This window comes from Falco cherrug (genome assembly GCF_023634085.1).
Source record: "Falco cherrug isolate bFalChe1 chromosome W unlocalized genomic scaffold, bFalChe1.pri SUPER_W_unloc_1, whole genome shotgun sequence".
NCBI classification, from domain to species: domain Eukaryota; kingdom Metazoa; phylum Chordata; class Aves; order Falconiformes; family Falconidae; genus Falco; species Falco cherrug.
Genome location: NW_026599288.1, coordinates 3,455,376 through 3,472,054, shown reverse-complemented (window position 1 = coordinate 3,472,054; position 16,679 = coordinate 3,455,376). Strand labels below are relative to the sequence as shown.

General features: G+C 43.1%; 2 protein-coding genes across 2 annotated transcripts in view; one reads left to right on the top strand and one right to left on the bottom strand.

Annotated features, from left to right (window-relative positions):
* Window positions 1-16,515, top strand: part of LOC129734876 (endogenous retrovirus group K member 8 Gag polyprotein-like) — a 135,665-nt gene extending 119,150 nt beyond the window's left edge. Inside the window, exon 2 of the mRNA XM_055700230.1 lies at window positions 14,343-16,515. Coding sequence (XP_055556205.1) covers window positions 15,217-16,050 — 834 coding nt within the window. The 5' untranslated portion in view covers window positions 14,343-15,216 and the 3' untranslated portion in view covers window positions 16,051-16,515. The remainder of the gene's footprint in view (window positions 1-14,342) is intronic.
* LOC129734870 (uncharacterized) overlaps window positions 1-16,679 on the bottom strand; it is a 94,718-nt gene that overhangs the window by 65,771 nt on the left and 12,268 nt on the right. The window lies entirely within an intron of this gene.

The window sequence follows — 16,679 nt, the reverse complement described above, 5'->3', positions numbered from 1 at the left end:
TTTTTTTTTTCCCCTCTTCTTTTCTTTCCTGTAAGTGCTAATAGTTTTTGACGATAATGATGATTTTCATTCCCCTCTAACAAGGCGCCTTGGGAACAAAGATAATTTGCACCTCTTCTCTTGAACAATCAGCACCTGTTCACACCAGGCACCTTTGCTCTGCCCATCTCCCAGCACGCCTCAGGTTTTGGTGGTTTTTTTTGTGGTTTTTTTTATTATTATTATTATTTATTTTATTTTATTCAAATTTCCTAATAGAATCGCTTCTTTCCCTCCCTGCTGTTTTCATAGATATTTTATTTCCCGCCTCCCCTATAATTTCCAGATCAAATGAAAGCTTCCCTACCATCCTGGGGTGATGATGGTGGCAGATTAGGTTATTATTATAAAGCCAGATTCCCACAGTCAAAAAGGGAGAGAAAGAGAAAAGTCTCAGGTTTTAATGGAGTCAGGACTCTTCCGGAAAATGTTGATGAAGGCGGCGGACACCCGTGGGCAGCTCAGGGTGACGCCGGGAAGGGCACCGCAGCCTCAGCCCCACACAGGCTGGCCCAGAGTACTGTGCACCCTGCAGGCGGCCGTGGATGCGGCGGGGCCTGCCACCCTCCAGCCTTTCTTCACCACCTACCAGCCCCATCCCACTCGGAGTGGTCACCCCGGCGCCCAGGTCGGCGCCCAGGTCGGCACACTCCGCCACGTGATTGTGGACAGGGATGGGGGTGTAGGGAGCGATGAGCTGTCGTGGAGCTCCCCACGGGCACACATGGATTGTGCCCCACCATGCATGGAGCCGTGGGCTTCCTCCTCCGTGCCCGTCCCCACCTCCCGCACATTTGGGCAGCACACATTTAGTTCCTTAACACAGCAACAAAAAGGGAGAGGGAAGATTCCTAGCAGATCGTTATTTTTTTTAACCCAGAGATGATATGAGTACATTTTCGGCCGAAAAAATGCCAGCAATAATGGATTAACGAAAATATTGACATTATTAATTATTATTATTACTAGTACAAAACCCCTGGGGCTGTGATTTCTGGTTCCGAGCAGAGACCTAAACATTTATTTCCATTTCATAATTTCAAACCGAATTAAGTGCTGGATCATCAGTTTTTCCTTTTGTCTGCCCAGTTGTAAATAATGGCTTTGAGATTAGCTAATTATGGTGCATTAATCACTGATAGAAAGGAACTAAAAGTTGGGCTCAAATTTTCAAACTCACTAGTAGAGACATGCATAGCAACTCTATCTGCAACAGACAGGTGCTGTTTAAATTACTGAGGCTACGGAGTAAACCACATCCACGTCACGTTTTAAAAAATGAAGATTTCATTTATACATACCAGTTGTGCCTTTAAGTGGAGGTTTGGGAGATTTTTTTCAGTCTAGTTTTGTAAAAAAAGAGTTCCTATAGTAGTGCAGTCTGAAGCTAGCAATGTTGAAATGTGGAATTAACAAAACTTGTAATAAAAGCAGAACATAGAGGAGACAGAAAGATGTAAAAGAGAGAGATGCAGATAAAAATCTTATAAGACAGACCCATTATTATTTTTCCTATGACTAAATTACACAGAAGTTTGTATAATAACATTCATATTACACGCTGTTCTTTTCAGCATTTCACTAGCCCTCACATCCTTCCTACTGTCCTCCCTACAGCACAGTGCATTTTGTAGTCATGTCCTCTCAGTATTTTGAAGCATTTTTCTTCGGGGGAGGGGGTTAAATAATTATATGCCAGAAATCAACAAGCCAGCTTTTAGGGAAAGAAATCATGTAGGTCTTCAAAAAAATAGAGTCTGCAGACGAAAATCCAGAGCCCCAGCGAGGAGACCTACAAATCCCCCAGACACTCTCTACCCCAAAAATCACTCCTCCAATTGGGCGCTCCCTAGCCCACAGCCAGCCTTGCCCCGCCCCAGGACCGTACCTTCGCTGGGCTCCGCAACCGCTGCCCGCTCTCCGACCCACACAGCTGCTCAAAAAATGGAGCTGAAGAAGCCCGTGGAGTTCGGTCACTACCGCTAGCACCCTCCACGCTGTTCTTAGCCGGGCATTGCTGCCAAGCGCAGGTGGCCAAGGCTCTGAATACCAGATCCGCCTAATGACACTACCTCCCTCCTTCCTTTTAGCCAAGAACCTTATAATTAATTTTAAGTTACTCTGCGTACCGTATCATTAAAACCAGGCTGGGAAACAGCGTCAGACCCTGGGAGCGGGGGGGGGTGGTGGGGTGGTGGGGGGTGGTGGGGGAGGGGTTCGGGAAGAGAAGGGCGATTTACATAAATGATTTACACAAAGCTTTATCTTTAGTGGGTGTTGAGCTGGCACGCTAATTGCACCAGATTAATGCACAGATTGGTCTCCACTGCGCTCCTACACCCGGTTTAAACCCCAAACTGCACTCGTCCCGCCATCCTCCGCTGAGCCCCCCAGGATCAGATCCTGCCGCGACGACCCGCTGTCGGTGCGGAGCAACGGCCCCTTTCCCCGCTGCGCGGACGGCAGTGCAGCAGCGTGACCTTGGCGGGCAGAACTGTCCGGAGGCTTCCTGCGGTGCCGTGCTGCCACCTGGCGGGCTGCGCCGGAACCGCCGCCACACGCGCAGCTTGAGCGCTCTCCACCCACTTCCTACCGCATCCCCGCTCGGCACCAGCCCCTTCCACAGGTGCTGTTCCCCTACGCAAGAGTGGATACTTCCACCATCGCCCCCAGCGTGATACTAAACCGGGGGGCATGGTTTTACCAGACTGTTGTACAATTCATTAAGTCCACCTGGCTTTCAGAAATGGACCTTTTAGACTTCCCTAAGCAGTAGTATGAGTAAAAAGCTGGTGAAAGAGGGGAACTGAGGGCTCAGGGCTGTCTACCTCAGGTAGCATAGTGTATGCTATTTTCTTCTGCCTACTTTTTGGTGACCAGATTTGCCACATCATGCCTACTACTAAGTGGTGCCTTGATCCAAGACTGCATTTTCCCCTTCACAGTATTGTGGGAGCATACAGCATCTCATTATGAAGTAGAACTGTGATGAAAGTCAGGGATGGGGAGGGGACAAGGGCAGGGAAAGCACTACTCTTCCTTTCTCAGCACCCCATATAGTTGTCTCTTGCGGAATCTGACATATGACGCTTGCAGGATAAGAAGACTAAAAAGACCTGAATTTTCAGTAAATAGTCCTTCCTTAAGAAATTCTGTTTAATTTGATTTGAGATTATCTTCATTGTTGCTAATATCTAGAATGAACAAAATACTATTATAATTTTAAATTAATGAGGTTCTTCATACTTTCAATATTTGGATTAGTCTGAGAATAGTTGCTTTTGCTTCTTATCTCTCTCTCTGAGCTGGCTGTCTTGGCAGAGCCAGTTGTGGACCGGAAGGGTGGGGATCTAGCTGTGTGTAAACTCATCCTGCTCTGTCCTGCCAAAGGAGTACCAGAATAGGATGCCACAGCAATTAACAATCCAGCATCTGAACATGTTTATTTTACCAGCCATTTAAGCTAATAAGGAGGCAATGGCCATTTCTAGCAGGGGCTGAGATGGGTAACTGGTAAATCACTGCAGTTAAACCCAGGGCTCACTTGTCAGAAATGTTACTGAGCAGCTGAGCAGAACATGATGGCAACCAGATCTCAGTGGGTCCCAGAAAACAACAGGTTTTCTAAGTCCACTTGCAGAACAAATTAATGATCATTTTACCTAATTATTAGTTTGGTAAAGTAAGTTATCATTAGCTTGGCATAATCAGTTATGATTACTTCTGCTTCCATTACTGTGCAAGCAAATGGTACATTACACACTTCAAAGTACTCATTAGCCACAAATATTACAAGTATCCAGTGGACTTTAAGTTTAACCTGTGCCTTCCTCCTCTAGCTGGCATATATTTGTGTCTTTTCATTAACTCTTTCCTAAAATCTTAAGAGTTGGATTAATACATAAATAGGGAAAGAGAATGCTCAGAATTTTTACATTTAATTCCAGACACTATTAGAAATCCACAGGTCACAGGCACCTGTGGATCAAATATTCTCATATTAAACTACTTCAAAATGTGTGGCTGATTTGTATGTAAACCACACACAAAGCTATACTGCCTGTCAATATGTTATCAAGCTGAGCACAAATGACGTTCTGTGCTCTTGTATCTCTTGCTACATCCCCCATCATCCCATTTAATTTAAGAACTTTATTGACCCCTAGGAACTCCACAACAGATTTTTTCCCCAGGCAAGACAAGGGATCCCAGCTGACCAAACAATGAGGTGAATGGTTTCTTCATTATTATTGTCAAGTCAAAAGAATCCTGAGTGTGTTCCTTGATTCTTAGAATGTATCACTGCGGGAATAACTCCTAATCACGTTTAATTAGGAGTCATTTACTAGAGTTATCAGGGATTAGCAACTTGAAAGTCTATGGCAGTTGCCTCAGCTTAGGATGTGGCCATACCAACTAGAAACATCTGTAACAAAATAAAATAGCAACAGAAAGTTCACTTGTTGTTTTCCAGCAATCAAATAAAATAGCAAATAGACAATTTTTTTCTGCCATCACTACTTCTCTGTTTCCTTTTATTGAAGCTGCTGGAAATAAAATTAAACTATGAAACTAGCTGTATGATCATTTTATCACCTGCTTAGGAGAAAAACTATATATATGCTTATACACATACATGCAGACACACATATATATATATATAAAAAATCTTTTTCTTGCCATGACAAAAGACCTTCTCCACTAGTCTTGTAACACTATAAAAGCTATATAGTGTATTATAATCCATTTAGGCTATGGGTAAGATGTTTATTACAGGTGAGCAGTATATTAAATATTAGTAATGATAATAGATACATGAGTAATAATATCAACAGTAAATGCTATTACTACCACATCTACCACAATTACAATAGAAATAACAACCGTCTCCCATGCTTTACATTATATTGTTGACACAGAAGGCTTGGACACAACTTATACGACCAATATGATCAAGTTAGTGCCACTTTATTAAGGGATACACTGTAGAAGAATGGCTGCAGAAGCATGGCCTTAGAATCTCTGAAGATCTGCACAATCCAGGCCTGGTATTAGAATAGGCCTGTAATCAGAATTGTACTGAAGTTGCTGTGCTGAAGTTAACAAGAAAGGTAGCCTTGAGCTATTCTTGAATCCTGAGACCAAGTAATTATGTTGTGCCAACAGGCCGTGGCTGTAACAAGATACAGCTGCTGGGAAAGCAGGTGCAGGGCCAAGAAAGCTAGGGACCGGTATGGGAAAATAGGGAGTAACAAACTTCAAGGCTGAAGCACAGCAACGCAAATAGCTGCATGGATAGAATGCTTATTTTAGTCATGATAATTAGGGGTGTGAGAACCGCGCGTGTTTAGAGACTACTAACCAATTATATTTCTGCTTTACGAATATGCATGTGTATCAAGTCTATATAAGTAGTGTTAGAAACTAATAAAGTTGAGCAAGATGCATAACTCATATTGAGCATCTTCTTGACTCCGGCGAACCCTTCTTCCAACAATACACAGCAATTTATACTCTACAGATGCTATTAATAGACTCACACCAATTTATACCCCCAGCTACAAATACACACGCTACGCACACTTTGTTATGTAAAAGGTGATAGGTTAAAACTACTCGTTCACACGCTTCCATCTCCCCTATGATTGGTCCCGGTGACACGCTGCCCCCCCCTTGTGCAGGCATCCTGGTTTTTATCATCTTTCTGTCCACCTCTCTTATCTCTCTGTGAATACATAGTTTCTTTATCTCCCTTAGCCTTGCATATGTCCTTCGCAACACCTGCAGCTTGTTACAGCTTCAGCCTGCTCGGCCTGCTATTACAACAAAGTTACTTGGTCTGGATTGCTCATATGTCTGTTGTCTTCCAGCCACTCCACAATATATACCTTTGTTTTCTTCATTAATTAACAAATTAAATATTAATAAGGATATCTTAAAAGTATCTCTCAAATGTATGCTGACATATCATTAATAACCATTAATGTCTGTCTTTGCTTTTTGTATCTGTTGTGATCTGAAATACCAGACAAATTCAGTAGCTGGTGGGCTGGTATTCTTTATATGACTACACCAGAAATTAATTTGGCTCAAACACCATCTGAATTCAACAAGTCCAAGCTGGGGCCTCACCTGCTCTCTTTACATTTCGATTGCCCCATATCACTGACATTTCCACTCTGCAACATGTGTCTTTCAGCCACTGACTTTTATCAAGATATATTAAAGAACTTCTCAAGGTGTTCACCTTCTCAATATTACATCTGTGTCCCCCAGGGTTTAGTTACACCTTCCACTCTGTGGCAGAAAAGGCTATTACATCATTTACTTTTATCCATGCTCTTTTTCCTGGGAGAGAGGGTTGTGGGAGGATCCTCACAGGGGTTCATACCCTCCCTTCCATCACTGCATCATCAGTTCTGCTCCTGATACAATTCCCTAGGCAAAACTCAGAGCAAGCAGCTCATGAAGAGGCAGCCTTTCCACAGATGAGGGCAAGAGCTAAGTACAGCAGGCTAACCAATGCTGAACAGGGAAGTGACAAGAGCACTCTCATGATGTAGAGGCTGAGAAGGATGTGGTTTCATAAAAATCAAGAGTGCTTGGGATCAGGCCAGTTAGAAAGAAGCAGTGTGTGCTAAAGCCCAGAGTATCTGCTCTCTGTGAAAAGTGCAAAGATGAGAAAAAAGAAAAAGATTCCCTTCAACAAGAAGCAAACCTATTCAGGATAATACATCAAATCTAAGGTTAATACATGGCTATGTCTACATTTATATCTATGGACAGTAGTATGAACATACATTTTGCTACATTAAGAATTTTCTGGGCAAGTACCGTCTGTATTTGCACAGGCTTGGAGTCCAATTTGGGACTGCAGGAATTACCAACCCAGGCAAGCTAGGCAACTATCTTCGTGCAACTCAGGACATAAGAAAATACTTCCAACAAAAATGTGGAAATCTGATGCTTTATGCATAGCATCACGACTACATAAATAATAGATCCAATGAGAATCACTGTAATTGATTCTCATAACTGAAATATGAAGTCTCTTGTATCTTATGGGAAATTCTGCTCTTTGAGGTTTATTGTGCTTTCTTTTTCTGACAGAGTTGGGGTAGATATGGACATTTCCTGCAATTTCAAATCCAGAGCAAATAGCTGAGGAGGGCTGTGAAGTGGGGAAATCCATTTGGCATTTGCTCAGGAAGAGTATTCCTACAGACACAGCAATTACATCAGAAAAACTCTACTTTTAGCTTCCTTATGGAATGTAAGCCTAAAAGAAATCAATACATTGTCCATATGAACTTATCACCAGTCCTGGCAAACTGGAGAGGTCCCAGAAGACTGGAGGTTAGCCAGTGTGATGCCCATCTACAAGAAGGGCAGGAAGGAGGATCTGGGAAACTACAGGCCTATCAGCCTGACCTTGGTGTCAGAGAAAGTTATGGAGCAGATCATCCTGAGTGCCACCACACGGCACATGCAGGACAACCAGGTGATCAGGCCCAGTCAGCATGGGTTTATGAAAGGCAGGTCCTGCTTTGAGGGATTAGACTGGGCTGCTGGCGGCTTCAACGATGGGATAGAGCTGTGTCTTTAAAGAGAGCAAGCCACAACCTTGACTGAGTGAACTAAGAGAAAAGAAGGAAGAAAGAGAGAAAACAGGATATGAAGCAAGGCTAGAGCCAGATGTGGGGTGCCATGTCGGCAGCTGGCCGAGAACATGAAACCCACACATCTTAGCCAATCAATAGTTGTTGCTGGGTAGGTTAGCTGTAAGAATAACCAATCAGAGAAGTTGGGGGAAAGGGTATATAAACCGGGAGATTCAAATAAAGAAGGCCCATGCCTTTGCTTTTTGCAGCTTGCTAGTTTGTTTGTGTTATTTCCTGACCACCGTAACTCAAATTGCAACACTGCTTGACTAACCTCATCTCCTTCTATGACAAGGTGACCTGCCTAGTGGATGAGGGAAAGGCTGTGGATGTTGTCTACCTGAACCTTAGTAAAGCCTTTGACACAGTCTCCCACAGCATTCTCCTGGAGAAACTGGCTGCTCATGACTTGGATGGGTGTACTCTACACTGGGTAAAAATTGGCTGGATGGCCAAGCCCAAAGAGTACTAGTAAATGGAACTACATCCAGCTGGTGGCCAGTCACAAGTGGTGTTCCCCAGGGCTCGGTATTGAGGCCAGTTCTGCTTAATATCTTTATCGAAGATCTGGACAAGGGCATTGAGCGTACCCTCATGAAGTTTGCAGACAACACCAGGTTGGGCAGGAGTGTTGATCTGCTTGAGGGTAGGAAGGCTTTGCAGGCTGGATTGATGGGCGGAGGCCAATTGTATGAGATTCAACAAGGAGAAGTGCCGGGTCCTGCACTTGGGTCACGACAATCCCACTCAATGCTACAGGCTTGGAGAAGAGTGACTGTAAATCTGCCTGGCAGAAAAGGACCTGGGAGTGCTGGTAGACAGCCAGCCTGAACATGAGCCAGCAGTGTACCCAGATGTCCAGGAGGGCCAATAATATCCTGGCTTGTATCCAAAATAGTGTGGCCAGCAGGACAAAGGAAGTGATTGTCCTCCTGTACTTGGCACTGGTGAGGCTGCACCTCGAATACTCTGTTCACTTTTGGGCTCCTCACTTCAAGAGGGACGTAGAGGTGCTGGAGCGTTTCCAGAGAAGGGCAATGAGGCTGGTGCAGGGTCTAGAGCACAAGTCTTATGAGGAGCAGCTGAGAGAACTAGGGTTGTTTAGTCTGGAGAAGAATAGACTATGATTCTATGGGAAAAAAAAGACAATGTCACTAATAGAATAGCATTTATATTAGTCTAAAATCCTAGATTTGCTAAAGAGTATCATCCTCAGAATGGTTTGTAAACATTAGACTATAATTAATAGAAATCACCAACTCACCTATAACATACATTCATCAGAATAAAGCATCTATAGAAAAGTTATTCTCTGTTAAAAGCTGTAGGCTTTTTCATGAGGAACTGACACTTTATATGTTTCTCATAGAAACTCCCACCTTTTTGGTAGTATATCTGTTTCATAATATTCTGGTGTGATACAGATGATAAAAGAGATGGCTGAGTATCAGACAGATGCTTTTGAAACACCAGTGAGCAATCAGCAATGAGATGATTACCTGTCAAACAGTTGATCCAATTTGTCATGCTCTTTTGGGATTTTAATAATTGTGAAGAGGCAAAAAAGTGACTTGTGTAGAGTCAGGAACTGATCCAAATCTTCCCCCAATACATTGCAGAGAACTCAGAATACTTCAGCTAATTTTTGGGGTTTGGGGCTGGGTTTTTTTATGAGAGAAGAATAAGCTATATGTTGCGACGGAGGGAAGACACAGTCACTCAATATGAGTGATCAGCAGACTTCGTTTATTGTCTCTTACAGTCACCTTTTATGCCTTCTTATAATTAGCTCATACAATATTACAAGAGTTAAGCTCATTATTGGTTAGTTGCCTAAATACCAAGCCTGCCCCTAGTTTCTCTTCTGTAGTTATCTGTTCCCACCTGCAACATTCTTTTCCCACCGAAATCTTCCTGTTATTGTGTAACAAGAACAGCCAAGGATAGTGTATTTTTGCTTTACTTCAGATAAGCTGAGAGCGATGTGCATTTTTGTCCAGCCAGCTGGACTATGTCTATGTGAACTTTTTCAGCTAGCCAGTTATCCACAGCTATAAATTTCAAAACAAGATTCTTATCCAGATTTGAACCATGATGAAGCTCAGTCAGGATACTAGGCTCTGAGTTTTGGGTCATCTGATTACAGGAGTAGGAAGCTCACCGTAACATTTAAAATTCACATCATTTTAATGCTTTCTAATATGGAAAGATGTTTTGATTTGGGGTTTTGGCTACAGAGCAGGTTGAATTTACATTTATCATGATTTTATAAGTGCATTTTCTTCCAAAAGTAGTTTGAACTCAGCTCTGCCTGGGAAGAAGAGCTTTGTTCCTGCAAGATTTCAAAGAGGAAGAAGGAAAGGAGTATGTCTAATCTAGCAAGGCGAAAGGGAAAGGGTTGGTAAAATTTCACATACATTTAGACAAGCATATGCACTTTGTGATGATTATCTGAAATACTGTTCCAAACTTTTGGAAAGATGCCTGGTACTTATCAACATCCATGAAATACTTTTCTCTATGGTGTGTGAATCTGATTAAAATACTGCACAAAATCCAATGGTATCATGACACAGTTGCTAGATTTTTTTTGCAGGAACTGGAAAAAAATTCTCTCACCCTAATATTCCTCTAAGGCAGTCTTCCTGTTTATTTAACTCTCTTTCCTATTGTCATTCACTTTCTGAGAATTACTCTTTGAAAGTCAATCTGAAGATGACTGCACAAAATGTGATTACTTGGCATGGTTGCCTTGTTTAGACTTTCCCTGCATGAGAGCTGTGAACAATGTTACAGTCAATCTGATCCACCAAACCAAGCATTTCTCAAATATCTGGAATCATTTAATTTCTTCTTGCCCAATGTAACAGCCTCCTGCAGGGCAGCTTTCTAAAGGCCATCAAAACCAGCGGCATCTCCTGACCTCCTGGTGAGTGTAATTTCCACAAACAAGACAGGTACCTTTGTTCAGAAACTACCTGCTTTGAGACATGTTGGTTACATCCATCATGTCCAAAATTTTCCATGGCTAATAATTTTTTATTATCTGCTAAGGAGTGGTGTTGGCAGCACTTCTTTGTGTGGAAAAGCAGTAGGAATGATTTAAAAGCCAGGAGCTTTGTGTTATTGTTTAAGGTACTTGATTAGCTAGGTACTGTATTCTCTTCCATTTGTCTACAAGAAAAGATGCATTTATGGGAAGTTTTCCAGAACTCTCTTCGTTAAAGAGGTCATATTTTATTTGCTGCTAAATAAAATAGTATATTACATTGCAGATTATTATACCTAAGTGTGTGTGCTTGGATGGTATTTCACAGAAAGCAAGTCAAGTGCAGAGCTATAATTTGTTTCTTCTTGAGAACCATCTTGGCTCAGAAAAGACCTTTTCTCTCCAAATGTTAAAGGTTTTGTGGAACACTTCTAACCTTGCATTCTCTATATCATTATTTCAAATGCTTTCTGTTGACTGTTTAAACATAAATCAAAGTATAGCAGGGAAAATTTTGCCTAGCAAAGGCCTAGAAACCAAGTGCTACTGGATTAGAGTTTTAAAGGCAACATATTTGGTTTTGTAATTTTCAACTGTCATACGTACTTCTGCTTCTTAAGTTTAACAGCTTCAGCTGTGTGTCCAGAGTACAATTAGACAATCTAAAAGGAGCTGTGACTTAAGCATCGATCTCACACTTTGGGAGTTAAAAAAAATGAGCTCTCTTCTTTGACACGAAGTCATAAATGAAACACCTCCATCCCATCTTCTAGGAATATTAGATGGCATAGCTTCACTTTGTATAAATAATTAAAGATTATAGGATAGGTAACAATCAGATAAACAGGAGCAATCAGGGGTATTTTCCTCCCTAGTGGATTGGTAACAGTAAATCAGTTCTTCCTCTCTGGCCTCTATGTCCCATCCACAGTTGGCAGGAAATAAAGTTGATCAAATTCCAAAGAATTTGCTCAGTTCTGAGAAAAATCTTTGCCATATTATGCAGGTCCTTCTCTGGGATCTTTGGCAATAGCATAAGTATATTCCAGTCCTGGATGAGCTGTCTTACCAGTCTGCAGGTGAGTCTGTCCAAGCCAAAGTTAGCATCTGTAAAGTCAAGGCTACTGTCCCACAGGACAATGTCCATTTGGGAAAGGAAAATTCTACATTTTAAAGGAATAAGGACAAATTCACAAATGAAAGTACATCTTTTGTGAAGGAGGTTGAATTTATATCCAAAATTTAACTGAAAAATATGGGAAAGTAACAAAGACAGACAATGCCCTTAATGAAGAAAAAAATCAGAGCGTGACCTAGTCAACTCTAACTCGATTATGAAACATAAAAAGTAGTGGAGTGGCTGTAAGACAACGGACATATTATGAGCAAACCAGACCGAATAACTTGGTTGTAATAACAGGCCGCAGCCCTAACAAGCTGCGGGTGTTGTGAAAGACATGTGCAAGTCCAAGGGAGATAAAGAAACTGTGTATTCACAGAGAGATAAGAGAATTGGACAGAAAGATGAGAAAAACCAGGATGCCTGCACAAGGGGGAAGCAGCGTGTGGGCACCACACCAGGACCAATCATAAGGGAGGTAGAAGCGTGTGAATGAGTAGTTTTAACCTATCACTTTTTACATAACAAAGCCTACGTAGCATGTTTATCTTTTGCTGAGAGTATAAATTGCTGTAAGTTTTTCAATAAAGTGGCACTAACTCGATCACATCAGTCGCCTAAGTTGTGTCCGAGCCTTCTGTGTCAACAAAATGTCATGCCTCATTCACAGAATCATAATAAAAATCTAGCTTGAAAGAGTTGTCTGGAGATGATAGTCCAATTCCTGCCTGAGGTCCGGATAACTTCTAAGTGAGATGAGATAGCTCAGAGCCTTGTCCAGCCAAGTACTGAAACTCTTCACAGATGGAGATTCCTATGAAGGACTCATCTTTCTAGTTCACTTTTTCTTTTAACTAGTTGTAGAGGGATTTTTAAAGGACCGAGAACATGTTACCATAGTCTGGGTTGGACAACCCAGGCCTGTTAATTGAAGCTGCAGAGCAGTTTTAAATAGTCCTGGGAACAAACAGTGGGAGAAGGAAAACAGGCTATGAACAAACAAGAAGCCAGGTGCAGAGCAAGCCCTGGGAGCCGCGAAATCAACACACTCTCATCGGCACACTCTGATCAGGCACCTGCAGCATGCCCACCAATCAGCATCACGGACCCCCACGTGGCCCAGAGACTTTTATCCCATCACCTGTGTGTAAAGTCGTGTGAGCGATCGGTTTAAGTTATAAATATAACCTGTTTGTTTAATAAAGTGAGCACGGCATGTAGCCATATTGGTGTGATTGTCGTAACTTGGCCGACTCTCCACGGGGGACCCTCTTTGTCTGCCGCCCGAACAGGGACCCATTTATTCGCTTAAATGTGGTTCGCTCAAATGTGGAAGTCTCCATGCATTGGACCTGAAGGGAAGTTGTCCGATTAGGGAGCTGGAGGTAGGAGGCAGGCGCAACCTGGAAGGCGAAAAGCGGAGTCCGGAGTTCGGTGTAGAGCTGCAGATCGCACCCCCACTGGTGGTAAGACCACGTAGAGTAAATCGCGGCAGGGCTCTCCACTAAATTCCTCTCTGGGGGTGATGTGAATAAGCTGTAAATAATATGGTCAAGTTTGTATTCATAAACCAATATTCATTTTAATGCATAAATAAGCTTGTAATTGCATAGCGACTAAGGGGTTAAAATGTCTGAAAGATCATATAGACTGTTCTGGCAAGAAAGTTGCAAATCTCTGCAAGGGGAGCTGTCCTCCTTATCTGCAAAGCAAGCTGCCCTACCAAGGAGATAACGGGACAGCAGGATGGCCTTGAGTAAAATTACGAGGAGTATTGTAAAAACCCTGGGAAAGATTTCTACAAGTCTGCCAACTCATCACTTTTGAGACCTAAGGTGAAAAGTACACCATGAGGAAGACCTACGGCCTTCCTCTCATAGACCACTGCCCACATTCTAAAGACCCCGGCCCACAATTTTTGGAAGAATCTGCGCAATCGTGAAGCTAATTAGCATACGAAGCGAGGGTAGGCGGGTTCGGGTAATGAATATGTATAGGCGTTAATTGAATATTCATTGTTTCATTATATAAATATAAGATAATCTGCCCCTCTGGGTGTGTACGATTGGTGGAAGGATCCCCCGTACGCCCGGCGCCGACAATAAAGAATATTTAGTCACTAAAATCTGGTTTTGGACCTGTGAATCAGGGAGGGGGGGGGGGGGGCACTAAGGAAGACAGCAACGAGTGCGGCGGGGCTTCTCCGCTGATATCTTCTGTGAGAGGGGGGAGCGCTCAGGAAGACCGCAATGGAATTAGACGCGGCAATTAAACTGTTAACTAGCATCCTCCTTAAGAGAGGGGAGGGCGTTAAAGAGACAGAAGTGGAGACCTTAGTTCACTGGGCACGAAAAAAGAATAAGATCCCCGAGCCCGCGTTATTGTTTAGTATGATGGAATAGAGAGAAGTGGGAAACTGCCTCTGGGATACTACGATCGAGGGAGGCAGAGAAGGCAAAGAAGCTAAAGCGCTAGGAGCTGTGTGGCGGTCAATAGTTAACACTCTGGAAACTATGAAGGCAGAAAAAAACAGTAGCAGCGGCAGCCATAGAAGCGTTGGGGAGAGATGTGGTAGAAAATCCGGTGGAGCAGAAGGGTGATTCACCGAAGCCTTCTCTCTTGGCTACATTTTTCGGAGTTGGGCATACTCGTCCTATGAAAGGTATGTCCGCCCCTGCGTGTTCAACAATGCAGGAGCTTTTAGATAAGACAGCGGACAAACCGGAAGTTACTCCTCGAGAGCCTGCGGTAACTGACCCGAACCCGGAAGAGGCAGCTGAGCCTCCCCAGAAGGGCGGGGCAGCGAGTCCTGCTGCACCAATTGGAGCTGTGGGTGGAGCAAGACCAAAACGGAGGGTGGTGACAGCTCGTAGGTCTCGTCAGGGCCGGCAAAAACGCCGTCGACGTCCTATCCTCCTCATCCTGAAACATCATCTGACAAATTTGAGGAAGAAGGCAGGGAAAAGCCTTGTGATAACAATACAGAGAAATCTTTACAGGAGGTAATAGATAAATTAAGAAACCTGGAAAAGCGAGTTGAAATGAACCTGCCTACTACTTCAATACCTGTAATTCCTCCTGTTAGCCTAACTACCCTACCGATGCTGAACTCGAGAAAAGATCCAATTCTACAGTGTTGGTCCAGTGTTACTCGTGATGCTATTTTGGAGGGTGATTGGCAGATGACCAGCTCATTAGCTTGTCCAGTACTGGTGAATAACCTTGGTGCACAATGGGAGCCGCATGATTGGAAAATATTGCAACAAGCAAAGCTAACAGTTACTACTCATGGCCTGAAATCAGAGGCTGCATGACAGATCATCCAGTTTATTTTCATAGCAGACATTCTTTCACCTGCTGATTATGCTGGACTTGCTTCCCTATTATTGACTCCTTCTCAATATTTAATGTTTGAGAAGGAGTGGAAGAGACTAGCCGTAGAGGAAGCAAATAGACATCAAGATCCAGATATAGGAGATCCGCTTTATGGTCTACGGGCAGATATGTTAACTGGGCAGGGACTTTACTCTACTACGCAGGTTCAGTTGCAGTATCCTATACAAATGCATCAACTTGCTCAGACTTTAGCACATCGAGCCCTTTTGTCTGTGCCAGACAAGAAGAAACCTGCTTCCTATACCACCGTTTGTCAGGGGACAACGGAGCCCTATGGACAATTTGTAGACTGTTTGTCTGCAGCATTAAAGGACAATTCTGATTTACCTGTGGACCTGCAGGAACATTTGTTCCGCTCCCTCGCCTTTGAAGGGGCTAACCCAAGAATAAGGGTGATCTTAGCAACACTACCCCAAGGAAGTCCACTAGATGAAATGTTGATTAGAGCTACTCGAGCCGAACAAAATAACCAAGTGGCTGCCTTTACTGCTGCACTGAGGGAGCAAGGGCATATAATTGCAGCAGCCTTAACAAATCATATAGGTGGACATCGAAAGGGGAACAATGGTAAATCAGGATTTGATATTTGTTATCGATGTGGTGAATCTGGACACGTGAGGTGTACTTGTTCAAAGACTGTTTGGTGTCACAAATGTAACTTAGATAAACATGCTACTGCTGTTTGTAGATATAACAGGTCGGGAAACATGCAGTGCAGCACGTCGGGTCTACACGCGAAGACACAAGTACAGGCCCCAACAACGCAGATGAGAAATGTGGTCTCTTATACCAGTGCATCCCACCTACCCGGGGGAGCCTCAGGGTGGACGTGGCAACTGCAGTAGATGTAACTTTGAATAGTAAAGAAGTGACTTTAATTCCAACTGAAGTAAAAGGACCTTTGTCTAACGTAAATTCTCCAATTGGAGGACTTTTATTAGGGAGATCTTCAACCGGAAGGCAAGGAGTAATTGTTTTACCTGGGTTAATTGATGCAGATTTTACGGGACATGTAAAAGTTATGGCCTATGCATTACAACCACCGGTTACTATTCCAAAAGGAAGTAAAATTGCTCAAATACTTCCCTATGACAGCCTTGTTGCGCATCGACAATCCTATGAGCAACTTGGACAACGAAGCCAGCCATCTAAGATGGGAGGAGAAGACGATTTTGGATTTACCGGACCTGAGGTGTGTTTCACATTAGATCTTAATCAAAGACCATATCAGAAGATTCAATTGAAGAAAGGCAATCAGCAAATTACTCTGGAACCTCTATTAGACTCCGGGGCAGATGTCACCATCATTAATCAACATCTATGGCCCTAGAATTGGGAACTGCAAGCTCCGATCACGCAAGTGGTAGGAGTAGGAGGTGCAAAAGCTTTGAAGCAGAGTAAAGACTTGATTACATTGCAGTTTGAAGACGGACAGGCTATTGTAATTCGGCCATACGTAATGCAACTCCCACTC